The sequence below is a fragment of the Schistocerca piceifrons genome, chromosome 1 (genome assembly GCF_021461385.2).
Source record: "Schistocerca piceifrons isolate TAMUIC-IGC-003096 chromosome 1, iqSchPice1.1, whole genome shotgun sequence".
In the NCBI taxonomy this organism is placed as follows: domain Eukaryota; kingdom Metazoa; phylum Arthropoda; class Insecta; order Orthoptera; family Acrididae; genus Schistocerca; species Schistocerca piceifrons.
In genome coordinates, this window is record NC_060138.1 from 513718887 (window position 1) to 513745675 (window position 26789).

General features: G+C 42.9%; 1 protein-coding gene across 1 annotated transcript in view; it reads left to right on the forward strand.

The window, feature by feature from the left end:
• LOC124797586 overlaps positions 1–26789 on the forward strand; it is an 83480-nt gene that overhangs the window by 39631 nt on the left and 17060 nt on the right. The window contains exons 6-7 of the mRNA XM_047260797.1: positions 10012–10065; positions 26312–26430. Coding sequence (XP_047116753.1) covers positions 10012–10065; positions 26312–26430 — 173 coding nt within the window. The remainder of the gene's footprint in view (positions 1–10011; positions 10066–26311; positions 26431–26789) is intronic.

Sequence of the window (26789 nt, forward strand, 5' to 3'; positions counted from 1 at the left end):
TCTCCATTGAATGAGCTCTACAACATGATTTGATTCATCTTGACCACTTTCCTGCACTAAACTAATATATTACAGCAGTTTTTAAGTAAAGGAATGTTATAAACATTCTGCTATACTCAAATAATTTCCGATAATTATAAATAAGAGTTTGCCCATAAATAAATAGGCCAGTATTGTTGTGCATGTGCGCTCACGAAGAATGACAAGGGATTGTCGTTACATATTATTTAAACAATAGTTTATGCCTTCTTGACAGAGGTGTCTTTTGGTTCTCTTTTCAACTGTGGTGTTCGCTGAACGTGCGACTGAAGACGTTTAAATTAGCGCAGTCTTTCAGTCAACATTTAGATAAAGTTACCGGCAAAATATTATACTGTTCATCAAATAACTACACAAGTATGACAGTATGTGAGGTATTCATACCGTATCCATTAGCTGGGTAAATGTGGGGAATACGATGTTCTGACAAACATTTTGTATAATGAAAATGATATAAAAGACGTCATATATCAACAAGTAAAATAGATACGGACTGTCCCCATCGAGCTATATCAACAACACCTGTCGTCAGCTGAGGGTTTCAATTAATTATCACTTATTCTAGAAAAGCTGCACGGTCATCAAATGGTCCAAATGGCTCTGAGCACTATGTGACTTAACTTCTGAGGTCATCAGTCCCCTAGAACTTAGAACTACTTAAACCTAACTAACCTAAGGACATCACACACATCCATTCCCGAGGCAGGATTCGAACCTGCGACCGTAGCGGTCGCGCGGTTCCAGACTGTAGCGCCTAGAACCGCTCGGCCACCCCGACTGGCTGCACGATCATCATGATATCTGTTCTTTCGAGAACAGTTACTATCTTCATATATATAGTTAAAGGCTACCCAGCCATTGACCTTCGTCTGTGCGAATGTGCACAGGTTGCCCGAACTCTTACGGGAATCGTCACCGTAGTGTGCGCGAGTAATGAGTGGATGGGCAAATATCTATTAGGTGCCTTACGTATGTAGATTGTGGACAGTTGGGAATGTGTCTCACGGGAAGCGTACAAGGGATAAGTCCCTGCAGTCGCGCTATTCATCTGTGTTCTTGATGGCTCAGATGAATAGAGCGTCTGCATGTAAGCAGGAGGTGCCGGGTTCGAGCCCCGATCGTGGCACACATTTTCGGCTGTCCCCGTTGACTTATATCAACAACACCTGTGGGAAGCAGAGGGTTTCAATTGATTGTCATTTAGATACGGATATGTAGCTTTCAGGGACGATAGCTACAGTGCGATTCTATCATCTGAGATAACGTTTGTTGAAACAGCATAAAGCGATTGAAAGTTGTTAATTCATAGGGTCACTGTGAAAATGTTCATTCGCTGTGAGATATTAACTTCTATTGTTTTAAATATAGTGAAATATTATTGTAACTGGATGTGCCTCTTATTTCTCAGATCGCAGATGTATTCAGATTTGCATTAATATGCGATGTGAGTTGTTGTCGAATCTCAAAGAGCTGTAACTTGGCCATATTTAAGAGTGTCTTACATTCCACCATTTCCTGAAGCACATTCTGCACAAAGGCAAAGCAAGCTTGGGCCGTCCAAATTCCCATTATGGTATTTTCCCACATCCAGTCCTTTCCTGCTAGTCTTTGTATCTGGACTCACTCGTATAGTCACCTAGCCAGAAGCTGGAACTTCCGCGGCTCACCGTGAGACCGAGGTCCGCTAGTGTTAAGACGGACAACAAATCCATCTTACCTCATACCAACACCGAGCAGCCGTTAGCTCACTAAATACGCGTAACGTTACAGCGTACTTCTGCAGTAAGGTCTGAGTTCAGATTGGTGTGCCCCTATTATCTGGGTTGCAGTCGCTTTCTTACGGTCACAGTGTATTGTATCTCGAAGGACCTTTGCCTTTCGCGGACAAGTTCAAATGGCTCTGAGCACTATGGGACTTAACAGCTGAGGTCATCAGTCCCCTATAACTTAGAACTACTTAAACCTAACTAACCTAAGGACATCACACACATCCATGCCCGAGGCAGGATTCGAACCTGCGACCGTAGCGGTCGCGCGGTTCCAGACTGAAGCGCCTAGAACCGCTCGGCCACTCCGGCCGGCCTCGCGGACAAATGCTCTCTGTATTGTATCAGTTAAAAATGAATAAATATCCTGGCAAAGTTACTAAAATACACACGGTGCCAGTCTCGGTTACATTCGTAAACCAAAACGAGAACAATTGTCAGTCTTCAGCGCACCAGACTTGCAACCGCATCTCTGTACCGCTGCAGTCTCGGACCTCCACTGCTCGTCGCAAATTGACTGTCGACTCAACTCGGCGCTCTGATTCTCTCGAATCCCCTACACTCTTCTGGTGGGTGCCAGTCACGACCGCAGCAAAACACTAGCCACCCATTCAGAGCTGTAGCCTCGTCGTTAGGCCGCGACACGTGACGGGGTGCTCGCGCATTTCCGTACCATTGGGAATATTTTCGAAACATCTTAATCAGCTTACGAAAAAACGTGCACACTCCCAGTGTTCACAAACAGCCTCCGCTGGCGCCGCTGATCTGGTGGCCGGTGCCCCAGTGTCATTTAGATGTCTGCCCTCCCCAGCGCATTCCAGTGAAATTCTAGCGCGGCAGACACTTGCACTGCCAGAAAAAGAGAACGTAAGTGACATCTGACACTGAGTCATCTACATGTATTAAGGGAAGGGGAGTCTCCATTGTCCGAGGAATACACAGACCGCCCTGTCCAGAAAACACCTAAAAATACAAATACACTTCTTTCCGATAGTTTGAGAACACTCCCAAACAGGAAGCAAGTGGGAAAAGCAAATGGCCAAGTAAGGCTGATACTTATGACAGGGATGTGACAGATTTTGCTCAACGGGAACTATCAGGACTATCCCGATGTCCTATCTTCGGACTTCATTTTGCTAATCTATATTTGCACATCGTATGTTGAGCCACACTATCGAATTAGAAGATATATTGCAGCCTAGTAACTCATTTTTCATTGCCTTAGCTTCCCCGGTGACCGACTGTACGCAACAATGGATAAGCATTTGTTAATCGCACTCAACAACCACGCAAAATTTGGAACTTTTGCTTTAATCATCAACCAATACCAGTTTCACATAGCTATCTATCACTCAATTTTTTTTCTTATTTTTCTTCAGAACGTTCCAGACGAAACATGTAGCAAAATTAAATCTGTTTTACCTGTCGCTGGTCCTTTGAGCACGCCTGATGTTACAACTCGCAGTTTCATTTAGTCAGTACCTCTCTCATGATGTCCAAATTAAACGAACAGTAATATAGTCAGTCACAATTTTTTTCGTGTTTTGTTATATTACATGATGCATTTTGACTCCTTTTGGTCCATCTTCAGGAGCAAATCCTCTAATACGTAATTTACATTTGCTCTTGAGTGAGGTGAAATGCATTTTCCTGTATGAGATAGTTATATGTTAGGTTTCGTATTTCATGAATGGAGTGCGTAAATATGTGAGAATTAGTGTAACAAACAGTGAAAAATTTACGGAACAAATAAGGAAGAACATTTTTTTCGTTTTTTGAGCTAAGCTTAAGTTGTTTTATCTATCTGTACTGTTGTCGCACATCATGTCACTCAAGGCGCGCAACTGTTTAAAAACACTTCGCAGATGTAGTTCAACCTCATGTGATCAAAGAAGATGTTTATCACATAGCGTCTGAGATCTGAGTTTTAAGAAGCTGACATAAGCAAGGAATAAATTTAAAATAAGTATTTAAAATTACTAAAATAAGAGATTTTTGATTTTGTGTAGGTATATTTTCAATTGTTCTAATAGAGTTAGGATCTTTCCATTGGCTGCATTGTGTAGTATTGCCAAATTGTTTTCTGTATTGTTGATCATATATTTAGTTTATTACTTATGTATTAGAGATTTGCACCTGAGGATAGACCCAAAAAAATTGTGACTGAAGGCATTTTCATGCAAACTTCCTGTGTATTGAATACAGCCACGTCCACAGCTCCAAAATATGGATGAAATTAAAAAGTAATGTAATTTATTATTTTAGACGGATGTCCCTGGTGCATCTGCTGTAGTAAATGTACGTTGTTCAGTGTATTCTAAGATTTAGTATCTGTGTATTACCAACTAAATTTGTTTTCCGGGTGTTTTTTCGGTTACTTCCCAGCTGGAGCGGTGTCCGTAACGTCTGCAGGTGAGATACTACATCATTTCATGGTGTCGCTTGCTCATAAATTAATGAATAGGTTAAAGTCTTGTCATCTATGGTGTACTTACAGACGAAATACTCATTATTAACGGAAAATTTTAGTGTAAATGAAAGAATCCTATAAAATTATCCACCGAGGAAGTGAGTGGTTATTTCGACTCGTATTCTCAAGTTGCGGGAAGCAATGCTGTCATTCGGATCAGGAATTTTCCGTGTTTGTCGTAGGTTATTTCATGCTAATGGCAGAACGGTCCATTCAAGAGGGTACTTCGCTTGCTGTCCCAATCCTCGAATAGATGAGTAGGTGCTCAGTGCCTAATGACCTAGACGTCAACGAGACGTTAGCCTCTAGACATCCTTTCTTCTACTAACATTGACTGACATTGTTGTTACTCAAGACAAAAGGGCCTTTATTCGTCATTGGAAGTAGCTGCAGCGGCAACTTAGCATTCGGAACTCGATCGAATGGAACTTTCACGGAGCTGACAGTTGGCCTGATCAACTGATTTCTTATTTCCTGTTCCCTATTACTCACAGTCATAGAATATTTCAGAAATGACATTTTACTTCCGTACTTACTGAAATATATTGATTTATTTTAGACAACGGCTCCGGCCAGAGTGTCATTTTCAAGTAGGTGTTGAAATAACGTAACTTACTAAAAGACAACTTCACTTTTAGAGATACGTACTGTTCTCGTTTTTGTGGAGTGCTACTTTCATTTGTGTAGATGATGACCAATGCTGTCCTATTATACGTGTTAAATACAGTTCGTAAAGATGATTGACGCTACGACGATGTGTCTTAGGCGGAATGAAAGAGAATTTTCGCACTTCACGGAAAGGCAACAAAAAGGGTATAACTATTAAAAATTAAGTGGTATTTAGAAATTTTTGAGAAGAGAACGTATGCCTGATACTTGAAATGGTGTTGGAGACTGACCGGTCCAGAGGTGGACCAATACGTTGTGAACTTGCTCAATTTGTGAAGCCCTTTATTTTAAATGAATAATCCAATTTTTCTGAAACTGTAATCATTTGTTTGTCCCTACATGTACATCACATCTACCGATTTCCGCCCCTTTAGAATAACTGCTTCGTGGTGCGTAGATTTTTTTTTTTTTTTTTTTTTTGCCGTAGAATGACTTTTACGCATATTTGTAGACGTATTAGACCTGTTTTCACGCAGCTCAATGTGTATGACGTCAAGTCTCCTGAACTACATGTTGTACAATAATATGATTTTTATAGTGTGTGTGGGTACTGCGCTATGGTTGGTTGGAGATAAAGAGGGATAAGAGCAAAGGTGTCCACTGGTAGAGATGAGTCGTTAGTACCAGGTCACCGATGAGTTCATGCATGACCTTCGGGGTCACTTAATGATCTTTGAGGATCAGTGACTGTTTTCAAGGTCAGATTGCTCCAGAATGCCCATGTAGAGAGACACTGAGGACTCTAGCTGCACCAGATAGTTTACAGACATACTACACACATCAAAAAATGTTTTGCATCACCCCAGTTCCCAGAACCCCTGAAGGTAGACGTTGATTGTGAATATTACATCACAGACACAGTCTCTCTGAGGTTTTAGAGATGTCACTAAACCCGCCCAAAGATGTAAACAACCACGCATGAGCAGCGCCTATTGGATGGAGGGGTTCCGACAGCCGATTTATCATTCCACCAGGAAGAAGGTAAACGGCTCGTGTTGTTTGTAGTTCAACCTTGCCTAGACGGTCTATACCGCGGTTCGATCGCGTCCGCATCGTTACTTTGTGCCAGGAAGGGCTCTCAACACGGAAAGTGTCCAGGCGCTTCTGAGTGAACGAAAGCGATGTTGTTCGGACATGGAGGAGATACAGTATGACAGGAACTGTCGACGACATGCCTCGCTCAGGCAGCCCAAGGTCTGCTACTGCATTGGATGACCCCTACCTAGGGATTATGGCTCGGAGGAACCCTGACAGCAACGCCACCATGTTGAATAATGCTTTTTGTGCACTCACAGGGCGACGTGTTACGACTGAAACTGTGTGCAATAGGCTGCATGAAATACAACTTCGCTCCCGACGTCCATGGCGAGGTCCATCTTTGCAACCACGACTCCATGCAGCGCGGTACAGATGGGTCCAACAAGATGCCGAATAGTCCGCTCAGGATTGGCATCAAGTTCTCTTCACCGATAAGTGTCGCATATGCCTTCAACCAAACGCCTTAGATACACTGTCCAGCGAGTGCAGCAAGGTCGAGGTTCCCTGCTATTTTGGGGCAGCATAATGTAGGGCCGACGTACGCCGCTGGTGGTCATAGAAAGCGCCACAACGACTGTACGATACGTGAATGCCATCCTCCGACCGATAGTGCAACCATATTGGCAGCATATTGGCGAGGCATTCGTCTTCATGGACAACAATTCGCGCCCCCATCGTGCCCATCTTGTGAATGACTTCCTTCAGGATAATTATATCGCTCGACAAGAGTGACCAGCATTTTCTCCAGTCATGAACCCTATCGAACGTGCCTGGGATAGATTGAAAAGGGCTGTTTATGGACGACGAGACCTACCAACCAATCTGAGGCATCTACGCCGAATCGTCGTTGAGGAGTGGGACAATCTAGATCAACGGTGCCTTGATGAACTTGTGGACAGTATGCCACGACGAATACAGGCATGCATCAGTGCAAGAGGACGGGCTACTGGGTATTAAAGGTACCGGTGAGTACAGCAATCCGGACCACCACCTCTGAAGGTCTTGCTGTATGGTGGTACAGCATGCAATGTGTGGTTTTCATGAGTAATAGCAAGGACGGAAATGATGTTCATGCTGATCTCTATTCCAGTTTTCTGTACAGGTTCCGGAAGTCTCGGGATCGAGCTGAAAACTTTTTTTGATATATGTATTATTACATATTAGTGTACTCCATTGTGAAAAAATGCTGAAGTTCTGTGGCCCGATTATGTGGACTGCTATTCACTAACTACTCCGCTGCCATTAAAGTTCTTCAAACTTCCACTGTACCGGTGTGCCACAGACTTTGAATACCTTGTATAGAGGGTTTCGCGTTGTCTCCTTTTACTAAATCGAAAACATGATATATGACTACAAAAATTCCGTTAATCGACGCAAGGAAATACCGACACATACTGCATTCTTCTCAGCAGTGCACAGTATGACGGAAATTCTGCCTGTCTCTCTCTCTCTCTCTCTCTCTCTCTCTCTCTCCCTCCCTCCCCCCCTCTCTCTCTCTCTCTCTCTCTCTCTCTCTCACACACACACACACACACACACACACACACACACACACACACACCACATACAATTACACAGAAATTAATATTACTTTGGAATTGTGTCTCAGACCAAAGTTCCTTTAGTCTGAAAACTTGTAAGAGATATCAGTGTTTTACACAAGTGGTCTGTATAAACTGCACACTGCAACATTTATTATCACCTGGTGATGTTGCAAGCATGTGACGTGGTAAGAAACCTGCATAAGCGCAGCAGAGACAAGAAAGGAATCATTTCAGTGAGGATAAAGACCACAAATGGCGATATATCTACCGACGTAAACGAGTATAACTAAGGGCAGATTGTTATGGCCCGCCGGCCGGTGTGACCGAGCGGTTCTAGGCGCTTCAGTCTGGAACCGCGCGACCGCTACGCTCGCATGTTCGAATCCTGCCTCGGGCATGGATGTGTGTGATGTCCTTAGGTTAGTTAGGTTTAAGTAGTTCTGAGTTCTAGGGGACTGATGACCTCAGATGTTAAGCCCCATAGTGCTCAGAACCATTTGAACCATTTTTTTGTTATGGCCCAACGCCTGGGAAAGTACATCTCCTAAAGGGCGCAACTGGGAGGCTATTCGCATGCTACTGTCGCGAGGCTCTTTGGATAGGGATTGAAGGACGATGAAATCATGAGTACGCGACAAGGTGTTGGTCGTGAACGCCTCATCACACAAAGTGCAGTTCTTAGGCTCAGCTCTTCAAGGCAGCAGAGGCGGAGATATGTGACAGATCTGACGACAGAGTACAGTATGGAGCAGGCACACGTGTTTCGGGACACAGCGTTCAGCACACACTGTTGAACATTGCTCAACAGACAACCTTTAAGCGTCGCTATGTTGACTCAACGATATCGTAAATTACCATTGTAGTTGTCAGGAGCTCATCGAGACTGGACCGCGGTTCAGTGGAAACGCGTCGCCTCGTCGGATGAATCACAGTTTTCATTACATCAGGTCGATAGCCATAATGCAGGTGAACAACTGCTTGAAACATCCACCACACACCACACCACACCAAACCACAAACGCAGGCCGATGAAGAGAGTATTAAGTTACGGAGGACATTCACCTGAGGCACTATAAGGCTTTTGGTAGGAAGTGGAGGCATCTCGCCTGTTGCTGGCTGCTAAACGTGATTGCGGACCACATGTATGTCTTCGTCTTGATGTCTTTCCCAATGAAGACGGAACCTTCCCATAGAATAAGTCTCCATGTCACGAGATTAAAGTCTTGCTATAGTGTTTTGAGAAGTATGGTAGTGAACTCATGATGATGTCCTGGTCACCAGATTCCGTTGATATGAACCCGATGGAGCACGTCTATGACGCTATCGGCCTCCTGATCCAAGTCCACAAACCACCGGGTGGTAATTTGTGGGTATTACGTGACAAGATGTGGACGAACACGCTACTAAGCGGGCGACCACAATGTTTTGGCTCGTCAGTGTAGCTCCTCGCGTTGGGACGACGTCCAGATGATAGGTTAGTTCTGGCATATCGCCTCGATCCAAATGAAAGTAAACAGAAAATTTATCTTGTTAAAGAGCCATGGAAAAAAATTACTTCGGGTGATATCGGAGGGAGAGAAATCTTCATACTATTGAATGTCTTGGGGAACAAACGATGTATAAAATGTTGGGGAGAATAAACGTTGAATAAACTTCGGTCTAAACGACGAACGCAATCCGAGACCATGGCGAGGAGCATCGTCCTGCAATTTTAAATTACTTGCGAATGTACTGAATCTGCACAGTTGCAAATAATGTGTCATGTCCTGATCTCTGGTGCCTGTTACTGTTGACTCGCGGAAGAAGGGTTAAGACTATTCTGTTTGCAGTGAATCGCACTATGTCGATCCATTAGCGTGATTTCTCACTATTATGTTGTGCAACCTTGTACATTTTAAGACGTTTAGGAGGCCTTCTCTGTATACATGCAAGATTGATTCGTATGACAAACAGATCCGCCTGAGAAAATGGTGCCCTGTAACCAAGCATGTCTAAAGCCACTGTCGGTAAAATTTTTGCAATAAATGGAATTTGTGTGGATGTATGTACAGGTGTTTCTGAAGCACTTAACTCGTTGATGCTAATGTGGTGCCTGGCTGGTAACTCTTTATACCTATAGGTTTTTTGAGTCTTATTTCAAATAGTTGATTCCGAAATTGGAAATATCGAAGTGCGCTTACCGTCGGCTGCTACTAGCCACGTTACCTGCTGACACACGATGCACGTCACTTTGTTCTGTGTTTGCAGGAACCTGGAACTGTATAAATTATTTGCATATACTTCTCATGTGGATACTTTGAGATATATTCGAACAATGTAAATTTGCCGGCGATCTGTCGGAACTTCTTAGTGTGGAGATACTGAAAGTATTATGTTAGTAACAGCCTAAGAAAAAATCTTAGTTTTTAAAGATGTAAACGAATATTGAAGCGCTTGTAATGTTATGTTCAGATTTAAACGCATGTCGTCTGCTTTTGTTTTACAGCGTTTCCCATGCCTTTGGATCCATCCCAATCTGCGTGCTGCCCCACTGCTGTGGGTGAGTTGCTCGTTAATGATTTTTTATTTGATTCATATTAAGGCTAAATATTAAACAGCGTGAAATGAAAGTAATGGTGAACGCATTCTTTTCTTTATTATTGTCTGTGAGAGTCCAAACAGAGGGGGAACTTGTTGAAGACTGTAATCTTTATATGTTATTCTTACTGCATCTGAATCTACATCAGTACTCCGCAAACCAACGTATGGCATTTTAAGAATAAGATTTCTCACTGGAGCACGTTGAAAATTACTCTGACGCTCTTCGACTAACATAAAAAACCCATGAAGAACACGAGGCTCTCAGTTTTCTTTATCTCTTTTGTTAACCCAAGATGGTCAGCGACCCATACAGATGGAGTGACTCAACAATCGGCACGTCAACTGTTTTTTGTACCAACTCCTTCCTAGACGACTTGCAATTCCCTGTTATTCTTCCACAAAATCCTACTCTCACTTTCTCCAGCCTTGCAACTAGATCCAAGGGGTCGTCCTAAGTCAAATCCCTTCCTGTGGATTTCATTGCACATTTCACGCTTGTGACTGATTTCGGTGTTTGCTCGGCCATGACGTACTAACAAAATATCGATATATCTGGTTACTCTACTTCAGATGACAAGATACTCCATCCAAAGGAAGAGTGTATGTTTGAATATATATTTCTATGACGCGTGGGAAATACCATAAAGCGTTATTATTGAAAATAATTGTTGTAGACTGTCGAGAAATTCAAATTTAAAACGAAGTTTACGAGTCACACTGCGAGATGATGTTAGAAAATACGCTTGCTACATTCCTTTAGTATAAACGAGACTACTGGGAGAAATTTGTGAATTCCACTCTTTATCGAAATTTGTGTTACTGAACTGTGAAATAATAAATCTACTCTCAAAATCAATTTCTCTGTCCCCAATCTCTCTCTCTCTCTCTCTCTCTCTCTCTCTCTCTCTCTTTCTCCCGCTCCCTCCCTATTTCTATGTCTAAGACACAGCTCTGTTCTGCTCGTCTTGATGCAGTGGATGGCAAGGTTGACTATTCATCGTAATATCTTTACAATATCAGTCCGTTTTCATTCAGGAACAGATACTGGAAACAGTAACCGCTCATACCTCCACATAAACGTTATTATTAAGCTTCTCTTGAAGCTCTTCAAGAAAGTTGTATATGTATAGGCCTACGACAATATGTTAGGACATCAGGCATTCGAAACCGGTTTCCTCAGTATTGTTGCTATAGTTTCGTGGTCATATACGGGAGAGTGTGTTGCTGATATGATAGGTGAGTTGAGATTAAAAGTAGTAGAGTAGATGCGAAATCTTTTCATGCAATTTCACACCGAAGCTTTTACCACTCACCTGAACTGGTTGGAACGTCCATCGCAATAAATAAGGGGAATGGCACAGGAAGATGTTTTCCAACGCCCTACTTGAGAACGGAGCGTTACAGATGAGTTTGAAAGTGCCATCTTACACCTTGTATTTCTAAAATGATTTCTCTGTAGCTAATAAGGTAGACGTGAATTTACTCAAAAATTTTCTGCTAATGTTTCTTAGTGCAGATATTTCACTACGCCTTGGGCACTCTCCCCTGAATTCGAGAAACTAGTGAACTTCTGTGCAGCACTTTAGTAGCCTTGATTTTTGTAAGTTGGATAATTCCTACTAGTTCGGTCAGAAATAATTACAAAGACAGCCCCAGTGGACCAGAGAAAGTAAAAGAAAACATTTATAGGCAATCCTTTTTATTTACATAGAGAAGATACCCAAGAGTCTACCAAAGATTTGAAATTAGCCAATTACTTTACTCAGGGCAGAACTACAATGTCGCATTTTGTACCACATTAAAGAAATTGTATCCTACGGATTCCCCAGAAAGAAGTCTCTAATATCTAAATAAAAGTCAAAAAAGTTCAAATATGCGTGAAATCTTATGGGACTTAACTACTAAGGTTATCAGTCCCTAAGCTTACACATTACTTAACCTAAATTATCGTGAGGACAAACACACACACCCATGCCCGAGGGAGGACTCGAACCTCCCGCGGGACCAGCCGCACCGTCCATGACTGCAGAACCTAATAAAAGTCAAGTATGTGCATTTTGCATAAGTGCAATGTAATAAAATGGAATACTGCAGTGTTCTGTCTCGAATGTGAATAAAATAATAATGTTACAAATTTATTTTAAGGAACGTTAAGAATCGTTTCTTTAATTCAATCGAAGGAACTTCGCAATATTAAATAATTTAGTTCTGGCAGATTATTGTATCCATGTGTAGCCATACATCTGTAATTCACCCAAATTACAAATTCTCGGCATATTGCAAGGGTCAATCTAATTCTCTCATATACTAATCGAGGTAGAATAGAAACGATGAATGTCCAGATGCAGTACTGCAGGACGTGCATTCTGTACACACATACCGCATATTTCACGAATTCAGTGTCACAATTGTGCAGCTTAAGTGTCTGTAGTCTCTCAACCGGAATTCTTTATAGAGGAAATGTAAGACTTTTGCTGGCAACTGCCCGAGAACAATTTGTAGTTTCGAGTGGTACACAATGTAGATGTACGAGTAGTTTTATGTTCACATTTATGTGAATGCATTCTGGCTTTGTTTTGCAGCGAGCCCTAAGCAACCAAACGTGCATTTCGGCCCACACAAAACCACAACGTTTCATTCTGATGCTGCTGCGTCTTCTGCCGGTGAGTTGAATTCTAACGTTTCTAATTTCACTGAAACGAAGTTTACGAGTCACACTGCGAGATGATGTTAGAAAATACGCTTGCTACATTCCTTTAGTATAAACGAGACTACTGGGAGAAATTTGTGAATTCCACTCTTTATCGAAATTTGTGTTACTGAACTGTGAAAGTAGTCTGATATTTCAGTACTTATCGTAAACTTCCGTAAGCCCTAAAGTCATGAAATCCTTACCTGATCTTCTTTAGGTCTTATATTTCGATATTTATTATTCATAGACATGTCCTAAAAAGTCGTAAATTTGTTTAATAAGAATCTTTTTCGTGCATTAACAGAATATTTACGATATTTTACCGATGAATCAAAGTCTCTCAGATACTTTAACCATTTATAGAAACGAGAAACATTTGTGTAAAAAGACTTTAACGAATATATGTACCATGAAATAGTCGTCGAAATACGAGTATTTTAAAACGTTCTGCGCCAAACTAGAACCAGTTTAATTCTTCTGTTCAGAAAATTTGATCTCTACAACATGCTTTCTTTTTTTTTTCAAAACATAATTCCAAAGCATTTTAGTGAAAAGAACAGTGTCGAATAATTTGATTTCCTCATTTTATATCACATTTGCCTGTAATTACGTGTACTGCAAACATAGCTCAAATGATGGTGGTGATGATGAAGCCCCATCCTCCAAGGAGCGTAGGGACGATGCAGGAGACCTGTACCGCTGTACTAGGCAAGGTCCTAGGGGAGGTGGTTTGCCATTGCCTTCCTCCGACCGTAATGGAGATGAATGAGGATGATGAAGCCGACACAATACTCAGTCATCTCGAGGCAGGAAAAGTCCCTGACCCCGCCGGGAATCGAACCCGGGACTCCGTGCGCGGGAAGCGAGAACGCTACCGCAAGACCACGAGCTGCGGACTATAGCTCAAATAAATAAATTCACAGTCTCAAATATAAAATCCACCTGATGGCTTAATTAAGTTATAGCTCAAACAAATAACTTAATTAAGCCATCAGTTGGATTTTCTACTTGAGACTGCAAGCCACATTATTTACATTTTTTAGTTCATTGTTCAAACAGATACTAGTTTTAGGTATACTTGGATTCTGTCAAAGGTACTGAGCTGCCTGTGCTCAGACCTATCTAACTGAAGCAGGATGAGACGCCAGGTACTTCGTAATGTACACTCCTGGAAATTGAAATAAGAACACCGTGAATTCATTGTCCCAGGAAGGGGAAACTTTATTGACACATTCCTGGGGTCAGATACATCACATGATCACACTGACAGAACCACAGGCACATAGACACAGGCAACAGAGCATGCACAATGTCGGCACTAGTACAGTGTATATCCACCTTTCGCAGCAATGCAGGCTGCTATTCTCCCATGGAGACGATCGTAGAGATGCTGGATGTAGTCCTGTGGAACGGCTTGCCATGCCATTTCCACCTGGCGCCTCAGTTGGACCAGCGTTCGTGCTGGACGTGCAGACCGCGTGAGACGACGCTTCATCCAGTCCCAAACATGCTCAATGGGGGACAGATCCGGAGATCTTGCTGGCCAGGGTAGTTGACTTACACCTTCTAGAGCACGTTGGGTGGCACGGGATACATGCGGACGTGCATTGTCCTGTTGGAACAGCAAGTTCCCTTGCCGGTCTAGGAATGGTAGAACGATGAGTTCGATGACGGTTTGGATGTACCGTGCACTATTCAGTGTCCCCTCGACGATCACCAGTGGTGTACGGCCAGTGTAGGAGATCGCTCCCCACACCATGATGCCGGGTGTTGGCCCTGTGTGCCTCGGTCGTATGCAGTCCTGATTGTGGCGCTCACCTGCACGGTGCCAAACACGCATACGACCATCATTGGCACCAAGGCAGAAGCGACTCTCATCACTGAAGACGACACGTCTCCATTCGTCCCTCCATTCACGCCTGTCGCGACACCACTGGAGGCGGGCTGCACGATGTTGGGGCGTGAGCGGAAGACGGCCTAACGGTGTGCGGGACCGTAGCCCAGCTTCATGGAGACGGTTGCGAATGGTCCTCGCCGATACCCCAGGAGCAACAGTCTCCCTAATTTGCTGGGAAGTGGCGGTGCGGTCCCCTACGGCACTGCGTGGGATCCTACGGTCTTGGCGTGCATCCGTGCGTCGCTGCGGTCCGGTCCTAGGTCGACGGGCACGTGCACCTTCCGCCGACCACTGGCGACAACATCGATGTACTGTGGAGACCTTACGCCCCACGTGTTGAGCAATTCGGCGGTACGTCCACCCAGCCTCCCGCATGCCCACTATACGCCCTCGCTCAAAGTCCGTCAACTGCACATACGGTTCACGTCCACGCTGTCACGGCATGCTACCAGTGTTAGAGACTGCGATGGAGCTCCGTATGCCACGGCAAACTGGCTGACACTGACGGCGGCGGTGCACAAATGCTGCGCAGCTAGCGCCATTCGACGGCCAACACCGCGGTTCATGGTGTGTCCGCTGTGCCGTGCGTGTGATCATTGCTTGTACAGCCCTCTCGCAGTGTCCGGAGCAAGTATGGTGGGTCTGACACACCGGTGTCAATGTGTTCTTTTTTCCATTTCCAGGAGTGTATTTACACCTACACGAACAGTGACAAAGGTCTCATGAAACTAACAGAATTGCGTTCTCGCAACTTCATCAATAGCCGAGCTACAGAAATGAACATTACTGTTATTTAATGAGTGATAGTTTTTTGAGGTGAGTATTGCAGTATCGACTGAATGACACAATTCAGTCGATGACACAAATTCAGTGTCCTCCTCACTTCGAACACTGTACTAGTCATGTAAACACAGCGACAAGGTGTAAATGTTTAAAAACCACGTGCCTAAACCCACATACCTGTCTTCCCACGACGGCTGCCTCCTTGCTTCTGCTTCTGCTAAAGATTCGGTCCTCTAATGTTACGTAATTTTTGCAGATTCGGGAAACACCCACGCAATGAGATCCAAGTTTAACTGGCAAGATTCAAATACGTTCTGTATAACCAGACACTTTAAATTTTAGGTTGCATTGTTCACAACTAATATATCAATAATTGATATACCCATTGATTGGCACTTCAGTCGGAATTTATTGTGTTGTCGAAATATGAATCGCTCAGTTCAAACACTTGGAGCACAGATACATAAAGTCCGCTGTACAAGTGTGTTGCTCTCAATTTAGACGAGTACTAACAGTTCTTGTAATTACCATTAATTCGTTCTAGTGACGTTCCTAGTTACCTTCTAGAGCGACGCTGCTGTATGTTGATTTGGCGGCACGATATACGGACGAACAGAACCTATGCTCGTGACATTTTGTCAAGCTGATTATGTGTCTCTGTCTCACTTTTAAGTTTCACACCGATAATTGTTCAGAACACGGTACTTGTTCCGTAACTGAGTGTAGTGTTTTTCGTGCTGAAAGACACAAGATGCTGTTTCACGCCAGAGGAAGAAATCTGACACCATCAGTGTAGGTGATGACGCTGAATACCTCTGCTTAGTATTGCGTCTTACCACCACCGGTTTGCAAATAGTTGGTTTAATGTATCTCTGGCTATTGAAGAATTAGACTAGCAATCATTTCACAAACGTGATGTTATTTTGACGTCACAAGCAATACCGACAACCGCAGAAACTGCTGTCGACTTTCGTTAGCGTTCGAAGCGAGCCACTTTCGCGTGGGTAACAGTTCACAAATGTCGACAGCGGCAGAAATATGTCAACCAGAAGTGCCATTGGTTTTCAGGAAGTCTTGTGAGATGAGTATTACCCGCGAGATGTTTATGACAAGGTAGTCTATGAATATTATTGCTCATCGTTTCACTCGCAGCAATTCAAGCTGTGCTCTTGGGTTCTTGTCTAACCACACACTCGGAATTAAACATCCAGATACATATATCATCCTCCATTCTGTAATTAACATCGAATACTGCAGAACATACCTGTATAAGATTCATAAGGAAGTCAACATGAAAAAAGTAGCTTATAGCGGGATGCATACCTATGTCCTTCGACTCTAGAAACCACGACATTATCCGTTACACTTGTGCTTGGTTATGTGATTTCTGTCTCATGTCCCTGTTTTCATAGTGTCTCTTGATGGATTGTATCGTTGATACGTTAATAACTAATATGTAATGATAATGGTGACGTATTTGTAATACATTTCCAAAGCGGTGTTGCCTTGAAACGGCATTTATAATAAAAACAGCCAGATAATGCGAAATGAATACGGCCACTGCCGCATCTATACTGCGTGTAAGTCTCTTGAGACGAGTGTTACCTGAATAATCGTGAGGAGAGCGTCCATCATGAGGGAAATAAAACATCTGACAAGGTCTCAAGGCTATACTTTTCTAATTACAAGAGCATAGAGTCTATCAGTAAACGTGTGTATTTTATTTCGTTCACTATATGTTTTCAAATAAGAATGTGGGAGTCACCACAATCAGAGAAAATAAATGCACAGTGAATCAAAGTATTGTGCTTTTGAGGGAGTACAGTTACATTACTGCTGCTCTTAACGCTTCCATGGTCGTTAAGGATTTGTCATTCTCGATTTCATTCTGTTCTCGGAAAGTTGAATAAAGAGTTTCTTCATAGTTTTACGTCATTGTGTGTTATTTGTATAGCATTTATAGCGAATATCGTCATAACGTGGTGAACCCGCAAGTAAATAGAACTTAAGTTCGCGCAAATGGACGTGCAAAACCAGGAAGAATCGTGTGCCAAAGACGTGACAAAGAAGAGACGACAACGCAGTTGGCAGCCTTAAGCGGCAATTTGCAGAGGCAGATCGATGACCTGCAATTAGCGATGTCAGAGGAAACAAGTCCAGACATCACTTTGCGATCACTAGATGTGCTATTATGGGAAGACCATAGATGAAGGGAAAGACACTGCGGTTGCTATCGGACAAATCAATACTATGGTTTGCGATGCTGGAACTTGAATTTGAGCAAAACGAGGCATAGGACGAGAGCGCAAAATTCAGAGCAGCGGTGAAAGCAATAAATGCCAGGGCGGCCACTATGGGCGCAAAAGTAACATTCATGCTGAAACGTCCCCTTTGGAAAATTATAAATTACTGCGCTGGTAAACCACTTACGTTATTTGATTTTGAAACAGCTGAGCAAAACTGAACGTGCTCAGACATTTCTCTCTTTACTTATTCTGATCATCAATAAACTGACACACAATATTTTTAGCGCAACGCAGTCTGACTTTCAATAATCCCTACAAAAGAATGGCCCTGGCTAACAATAACCTATACCTTTAATGAATCACTTACCTCACAAAAATCTTCGTTACTCGAACTACTGCAATACAGCGAGCGCCAATACTGCCAGCTCAATAAAAGATTCTAACTACTGAAGGTACTAACTACTGATGGGCTTAGTTAGCAAATGAAAGATTTTTATATAGAACAAACAATGTATTTACCTTAGTAATGTTCAAAAGTCATCATATATATATATATCAGTTCATGATATCCAGTATTACAAATTTACTCTTTCTGATGGACACACGTCCAGGTCTTCCGCTCTCAAAATTCTGCCATCTCTCTCCCCACATTTTCCACTGCAGGCGGCTCACCTCCAACTGCACAACGCTACGCGCTGTTCACATCCAACTGCCCAACACTACAATAGCGAATATTCCAACAATGCCAACCAGCCACAGACTGCACACAGCACAGCCAGTGATTTTCATACAGAACGCTACGTGAGTGACCAATATAGAAACCTAAACAGCCTATTTACAATGCCACTGTAGAAGCAACAATACACACGCTTGAAGAAAGCCCTGCTCGACCGAATTTGTAAACCGCTGGATCAGCGTATCCAGCAAAGGTTAAATTACGTGCAGATGGGGTACAGAACCCCCTCCGAGTACAGGCAGCAAATGCTTGGCATCGGAGGAGACCAGAATTACCAGGCGTAACATTGAGGCACATGTGTTTAGTGCAGCTGCTGCAATCAGTAAAAGCAGCGGTGGTTACATGCGAAAAAGACAATGTTACATCACTGGAAACGTCAGCAGACAGTGTGTACGCAACATTAAACAATTCACGGGCAGTGAGCGTCACACTGCTCGTTGACGACTGCGACAAACAAGAGGCAGCAGCTATACAGGGAAGCCAGCAATCAAATCTAAATCAACAGCTGCATGAACTGCCAAAGAAGATCTACTCACTACAAGAATAGGTGTTTAGCTGCCTAGAGCGACGGAAGAGCTCAACCAGGCGAGACACTAGGCAGGGAAATTAGATTAACCAGAATAGTTTTCAGCAGCAGGCCTGTTGATACCAACGACGATATGGCGACAGAACCAAGAGGTGCACGGCGCCACGCAGCTACCACGAACGCCGACGGCCACGTGGTGAGCAAGGAAAGGAGAAGAAGTAACTTCTCACGTAACTATCCCGTACCATCGACACAACATCAGACATGTGTGTTCAGGCCGTTACTTTCTTGTAGATTCCGGATAGGACGTTAGCATACTGCTGGCAGGAAACTGTACAGCGATAGGAAATTCACCACAAGCAAGTTTTCGGCAGCCAATAAATTGCCAATAGCGACACGCGGCAAATGTACATTACAAGTCAGCTTGGGTTTCCGGCATAGCTGTGGGTGGACCTTTCTTATAGCAGAATTATCACACTCCATAGTACGTGGTAATTTCCTTTACCACATCAGAATGGAAATCAACATTAAGCGCGGCACAGGTTCGCAAAAACAACGAAGTGGTCAGCGGCATATTGAGACGAAACGCTAGGCGGGCAGTGACCCATGCTAGTATATTACTATCATCAAGTGAGAACAGTACCAAAGTATCAACTATACAGCACATGGCACACAACATGGTCGAAAACATTTGAACGACTCCAGGTCAATCAGTATCACAATGCTCAAGGAGGGTAGTCTCAGACAGTCTTGTAGCAGTGAACGCAGAATTCGAAGACTTATACGCAGACCTGAGAGCCCATGGGCCTCGCCGTTGCATTTGGAGAACAAAAAGACGGTACTTGGAGGCTTTGTGGTGATTACAGGACACTTAAAGCCTGCACAGTCCCGGAAAGGTACCCAGCATCCAGTACGTGCTAATATCCTTTACCACACCAGAATGGAAATCAACATCAAGCGCCGTACAGGTTCGCAAAACCAACGTACAGGGACGACAACGTTCAGTGTGATCGAATGCAAGGAGGCTTACGACCGTAGTCTGGGTGCAAACGATGACATTCAGAAGACAGCGGTGCTTACACCCTAAAGCTTGTTGCAATATCATAAAAATGCCTTTGGCTTAAAAAATACAGCTCAGACGTGGCAAATCTTCACTGACGAGGTAGTGCGTCGATTAAAGTGTTGTTTCGTGTACTCTGATGACATTTGAGTATTTTCACAGTCAGCACGTCAGCGTGGGGAGCACCTCAAGGGTGTATTCGAGCGCATGAAGAGATATGTAGTGAACGAAGCGAAATCTACACTCCGGCAAAAACAAGTAATTTTCCTGGGCTGCGATGTGTGAGGGGTTGGGATACGCCCTCCAGAGGACAAAATAGTTTTTACAGAGAAGATACAGTCTCCCACAGATTATCACCAACTTAGAAAGTTTCTCGGAGCAGTCGGTTTCTACAGACAGCATTTACCAGGTGCGGCCCAGATGAAGACACCTTTGACAGCAGCTCAAGATGGCAGAAACACGATAGGCCCGACGTCCCCTGAAACGGTTCCCTGAGAACCAAAAACCCACTGACACGTAAAATCCAGCCTGAGGAGCGCAATCCTGTTGCCACATCCTGTTCCATGACCAAGTTTAGCCATAGTTGTTGATGGAAGTCAACAGGCGATTGGAACAGCCCTCCAACAAAATGTGGATACACTCTGGCTGCCCTTAGGGTTCTTTTCGAGCAAACGTACAGCAGCTCAAATCAACTGGATATCTGAAGCGGTGCGATACTTTCGCCCATACGCAGAAGCTAGAGCATTTACGGTCTACAGCTACATCTACTTGATTACTTTGCAATTCGCAATTAAGTGCCTGGCCGAGCGTTCATCAAACCACCTTTAAGCTCTTTCTCTACAGCTCCACTCTGGAATATCACACGGAAAAAATGAACAATTAAACCTTTCCGTGCGAGTTCTGATTTCTCTTACTTTATTATGATAATTTCGCTCTATGTAGGTGAACGCTAACAAAATATTTTCACACTCTGAGGAGAAAGTTGGCTAGTGAAATTTCATTAGAAGCTTTTGCCGCAGCAAAAAACCCTTTGTTTTAATGACTGACACTCCAATGCACGTATCATATCCGTGGCACTCTCTCCCTAACTTCACGATAACCCAATGCAAGCTGCCTTTCTTTGAACTTTTTCGATGTCCTCCGTCGGTGCTATCTGCTGCGAATCCTACACCACACAGAAATATTCAAGAAGAGGGCACAGTGGACAAGCATAGTGTCAGCAGTCTATTTAGTAAACCTGTTATATCTTCTAAGTGTTTTACCAATAAATCTCAGTCTTTGGTTTGCTATCCCCACAACATTATCTATGTGATTGTTCCAATTTAAGTTATCCATAACTGTAACCCCTAAATATTTAGTTGAGTCTAAGCCTTTTGTATTTGTTTGACTTACCGTGTAACTGCAATTTAGCGGATTCTTTTTAGTTTTTATGTGGGTGACTTCACAATTTTCGTAGTTTAGTGTCGATTGCCACTTTTTGCACCATACAGATAACTTGTCTAAATCATTTTGTAATTCGTTTTGATCACCTGATGCCATTACATCAAGTCTAAGAAGATTGCTTAGATTGTCTCCCATAACACTTCCTTGGCAAACGCCATATATTACTTCTGTTTTACTTCATGACCTTCCATAAGTTATTATGAACTGTGACCTTTCTGACAGGAAAACTCGAATCCAGTCATACAATTGAGACGACATTCCATACGCACGCAATTTAATTAGAAGCCGCTATGAGGAACAATACCAAAAGCCTTTTGAAAATCTAAAAATATCGAATCAATTTGACATCCCTTGTCAATACCATTCAGTATTTTATGAGAACAAAAACCATATTATCTCAATCCGTGTTAGCTATTTGTCAATAAATCTAAGTGATTCGTAATGTTAGAGTACAGTATATGTTCCAAAAACCTAATGGAAATCGACTTTAGTGATATAGGTCTGTAATTCAGTGGATTAGTCACATTTCCTTTCTTGGATATTAGTGTGACTTGTGCAACTTTCCAGTCTCTGGGTACGGATCTTTCTATGAGTGAGCGGTTGGATATGATTGCTCAGTATGGACGTATCGTATCAGCATATTCTGAAAGGAACCTAACTGATATACAGTCTGGGCCAGAAGCCTTGCCTTCTTTAAGTCTTTTAAGCTGCTCGTTTTACCAAGGATATCTGCTTCAAAGTTAATCATGCTGGCAGTTGTTCTTGATCCGAATTATGGAATATTTACTTCGTCTACTTTTGTGAAGGAGTTTCGGAAAGCCGTGTTTAGTAACTCTGCTTTAGGGGCACTGTCATCAATAGCATAACCATTGTTATCACGTAGTGAAGGTTTTGATTGCGTCTTGCCAGTGGTGTATTTTACATATGACTATAATCTATTTGGGTTTTCTGCCAAATTTCGAGACAGAGTTTCGTTGTGGAAATTACAAAAAGCATCTACCATTGAAGTTCGTACTACGTTTCGAGCCTCTGTGAAACTTCGTCAAGCCTGCGTTTTTTTAAAATTTGGCCTGCTTTTTACGTTGCTTCTGTAAAAGTCTTCTGACGTGTTTTGTGTATCCTGAGAGGTCAGTACCATCTCTCCCTTACTAATTTATTTTTTATGTATCTCTCAACTGCCGTCGATACTATTTCTTTGAATTGAAACCGGTGTATGCTTACATAGTCAGACTGGAAGAAATGGAGACAGTTTCTCGGAAGGTGTCAAACGAATTTTTATCTGCTTTTTTAAACAGATATATTTTCGGTGGGTTTGGATGGTACGGTATTCAGTCTAGCTATAGCAACCTTGTGGTCTCTAATCCGTGTATCTGTCATGGTGCTCCTTGTCTGATCAGGATTGTTTGTTGCTAGAAGGCCAAGTATGTTTTCGCAGCCATTTACATTTCGAGTGGGCTTCTGAACTAGTTGTTCAAAATAATTTTCTGAGAAAGCACTCAGTGCGATTTCGAACGACGTTTTAAACCTACCACTGACTTTAAAAATGTCAACATATCGAGGGTATATTGAAGTCACCACCACCCGTATTATCTCACATGAACTATCTACTTCAATTTCACTGCAAGGTAAACTGCTTCTGACAGCGATAAACACCCCACCACCAACTATATTTAATCTGTCCTTTCTGAACACTTTTAGGCCCTGTGCCGCCAATATTATAGATGGTGAGCTCCCCTTCATATTGCAAGCAACACTAGCAGTCTCTACTACTTCAGCTAGCCACCTGAAACCAGAGAAAATCTCTTCCGATCCAGAGACACACTGAACAAAAGCCTATCATCTTCGCGTTTATCAATAGCCAGGACAACTGCTCTCCATGTCAATTTAGGCAGTTGGAATCTATCGTCCAATTTACGACAGACCTGCATCACATTAGTATAGTGCAGAGAACATTGTTACCATTTCTTGTCGAGACTGGAAGCCATATCGCAAATCTTTGATTACCACCAGCTGGCAAGGGCCCAAACGAAAGACCAACAACTAAGAAAGCACAGGCATGACAACTCTACAGGTCCCCAGTTTAAGCAAGTAGGACCAGCAGAAACACGGATTGAAGCTTGGTGCGATGTGTCACAAGGCAAGCCACGTCCATTTATGCCCACGGCACTGCGAAAATCATTTTGTAAAAGTATTCATGGACTGGCCCACCTGAGTTCGAACACCACAGTGAAGCTGTTGTGGGACAGGTTTGTTTGGTAGAGCGTAATGATAGACTGCAGTACATGGCCGAGGACGTATGTAGTGTACCACACAAGCAAAGTCGGGCGTCATGTTCACAAACGGCTAGGAGATCTCCCGCCAACAGCAGAAAGGCTTGCGCACATTCACTTGGACATCGTGGGACAACTGCTACCATCCGAAGGTTTTCGTTATCTCCTGACAGTAGTACACCGATATACAAGATGGGCCGAAGCAGTGCCTCTAACGACAGAGTCAGTAGCACCTGTGTTTTTGCTTACATGGATAGCGACATTCGGCTGCCCTTTCCACGTGACCACAATCCAGGCATGTCAGTTCGAGTCGACGTTATTCTCGGAGTTGTCCAGACTATTCGGATTCCGACACCATCATGCAACCGTCTATCACCCGACCAGTAACGGATTGGTAGAGCGGTGGCACCGGACATTAAAGACTGCGTTGATGATCCATACAGCCTTGCCAGTGATACTGCAGTGATCACGAACTGCTTACAAAACCAATTTAATAGCGTCTGTTGTGGAAATGATCTATGGAGAGACCTTGCGGCTACCAGCAGAGTTTATCGCGGCACAATGACAGTCGACGGCCGTGGAATTACCAGCAATTACAAGAAAAGGACCAGAAATCGTAATTCCAGCCTTCACAGGAATCACGACACGGAAATGGAAAAACGTTTTAGCATAAGGAGCTTCAAGCATGTTCGACATCATGCTGAGGACGGACGCTGTTCGACCACCCCACTGCAAAGCGCTTTATTCAGAGCCGTTCAGAGTATTGGCGAGGGGCGGATATTCGTTGCAGATGATGTAAACGGCGAGGCACAGACCGTCTCATTTCTGTGAATAAAGTCCGCCCACATACTAGCGTTTGATGAAGAAATGACGGATAGAAGATAGGAAGAGATATCGCTGTCCCCACAAGGAGGACAGGAAAGTGGACCAAGACATGGATATGCCACACCGCCTTCAAGAAGACGCAGATGACACAGGTGCCAGAAGGGCACTATCGAACGGATCGAAGGATCGTACACAAATACGTCCCAGAAGCTCCGCTCCTCCGCGAGGGGAGTACATGGGAGACGTCACAGTCAGATAACATAAATGTACAGTGAATTGAAGTGTTGTTATTTACTTTTAAAAAAACGCTTCCGTGCTTGTCAAGGATTTATTATTTTCGAGTCGATCCTGTTTTCGCAAAACTGATTACAGAGTTTCTTCTTAGCTTTACGTCGGTGCATTTATATCCAATATCGCCAAAAGTGCTGATTACGTACTGTCTTGTTACGTCAGACCACACATTCGCTCTCCACTATAGTTGTTTAAACACATGAGGATACTCAAATCTATTTTTCGTTTACTAGTAGTGCCTGATTTTCAAATTTGTACTCCCGTAATTTGTGAAGGTGGCCTCGTCAGTAAAGAATACGGAAGCCAAAAAATTTATTGTCTTGCTGGAAAATCGATGGAATGCATTCAAAACAATGTTGAAAATCATTGCCATGTAGCTCTTGATGTATAGACATACGGAAAGTAGATATTTATATCTATGAAGAACACGCTAAACTCTTCTTTGGCCCACACCAGCCACTCTCTTCATTTGACGAGACCAACCTGTGGATTTATTGCAGCAGTTGAAAATCGCTAATTCTGCAGCTTTGTTGGTAACGGCCATCTTTCGTATACGTTTTCTTTGGCCAAGTCTTTTCATGGTTCCATCGAAGGTGGGGCCACTTGGATGGCATCTACCTAGGGGTCGTTCCGCACGCAGTTCTGCTGTTCTTGAAGCATTTTGGTGGCGTTCTCCGTAAATTAAGAGCGTATACACTAGTTCTTCATTAGTATCATATACCTGAAAATATTTTATGCATTACTAACAATTTGACTATGTGGATGAATACAAGCAAAAACTGTAAATAATTGTAGCATTCGTCGCGGCAAATTTGATGTGCGTATACAATGATTTCACTGTACATTAATTAACGCCTCCGAAGGACAACAAACAACTGAAGTCTTATCTCTTATCTCAGCTACACAGGTTCCAATCGAGAGCAGTAAATATCAGATACCTATGCGTCGGCGGCACAGGAATCCTTGCAGAAGGGCGTATACTTTTTGGTACGGCACAATTTAATGTCCACATTAACAGGACAAAAATCCCTATATTCTGGGAAGTCTTACTCCGTGATTTATTATTAGATACACAAAAGAGTAATGTCAATGAATTTGTCTCCTCCAGATATGCTGTTTTGTTGACATTAAAGTGTAGTTCCATTTAAAAAAGCTAAATTGATGCGTGTATCACACTTATTAATGAAGCTGCGAAAAGCATTTTTCTTTTTTTCATGAGCCCCTGGTCATTGTTCGTCTAGGGTGAAAACAAACGGTTCAAAACCAATTTGAGGATAATAAGCGCCTCAAGCTGTATATTGGCGTGACATGGCGAAATTCTGTTGCTATTCATTAATCAAACTTGGAGTTTAAATCAGAAATTGAAAATATGTTCAATATTATTTATTCTGTCGTTTATTATACACTGAAGACCACTGGTATTGAATCCGTTGCAGGACAAGCGCAGACGCTGCGCATATCGGAGATCACGTGGCTAGGCAGTGTCTCGAATGCCTCACACATCACACTCGAAGTAAACGGCACTGCACTGACCTACGAACTGGCCTTCAACAAGGTAAGGAAGTAGTGCAAGGTTTGCAGCATTGAGTTGGCTACGTATCTATTTTTAGTCATACTGTGGCAGATTATTTAGTTGCAGGTATTAAGAATAAATAAACTATATACAATAAGTTCTACAGGATTAATTTATTCAGGTTAAACGGTTTCCAGCTTACAATGCCACCACCAGACTTTAACGACCGTCATTGTCAAAGAAGTTAAACACAAACGTACATCATTCCACTTCACTATGCACTGTCTCATATATGTTCTCATCCCCAAAGAAAATTTCAAAGCAAAGTTAGACACAATAAAATTTATTGTCTCAACCAATGACTACAGTCCTGTCCTGATTGACCACATCTTGCATAGGAA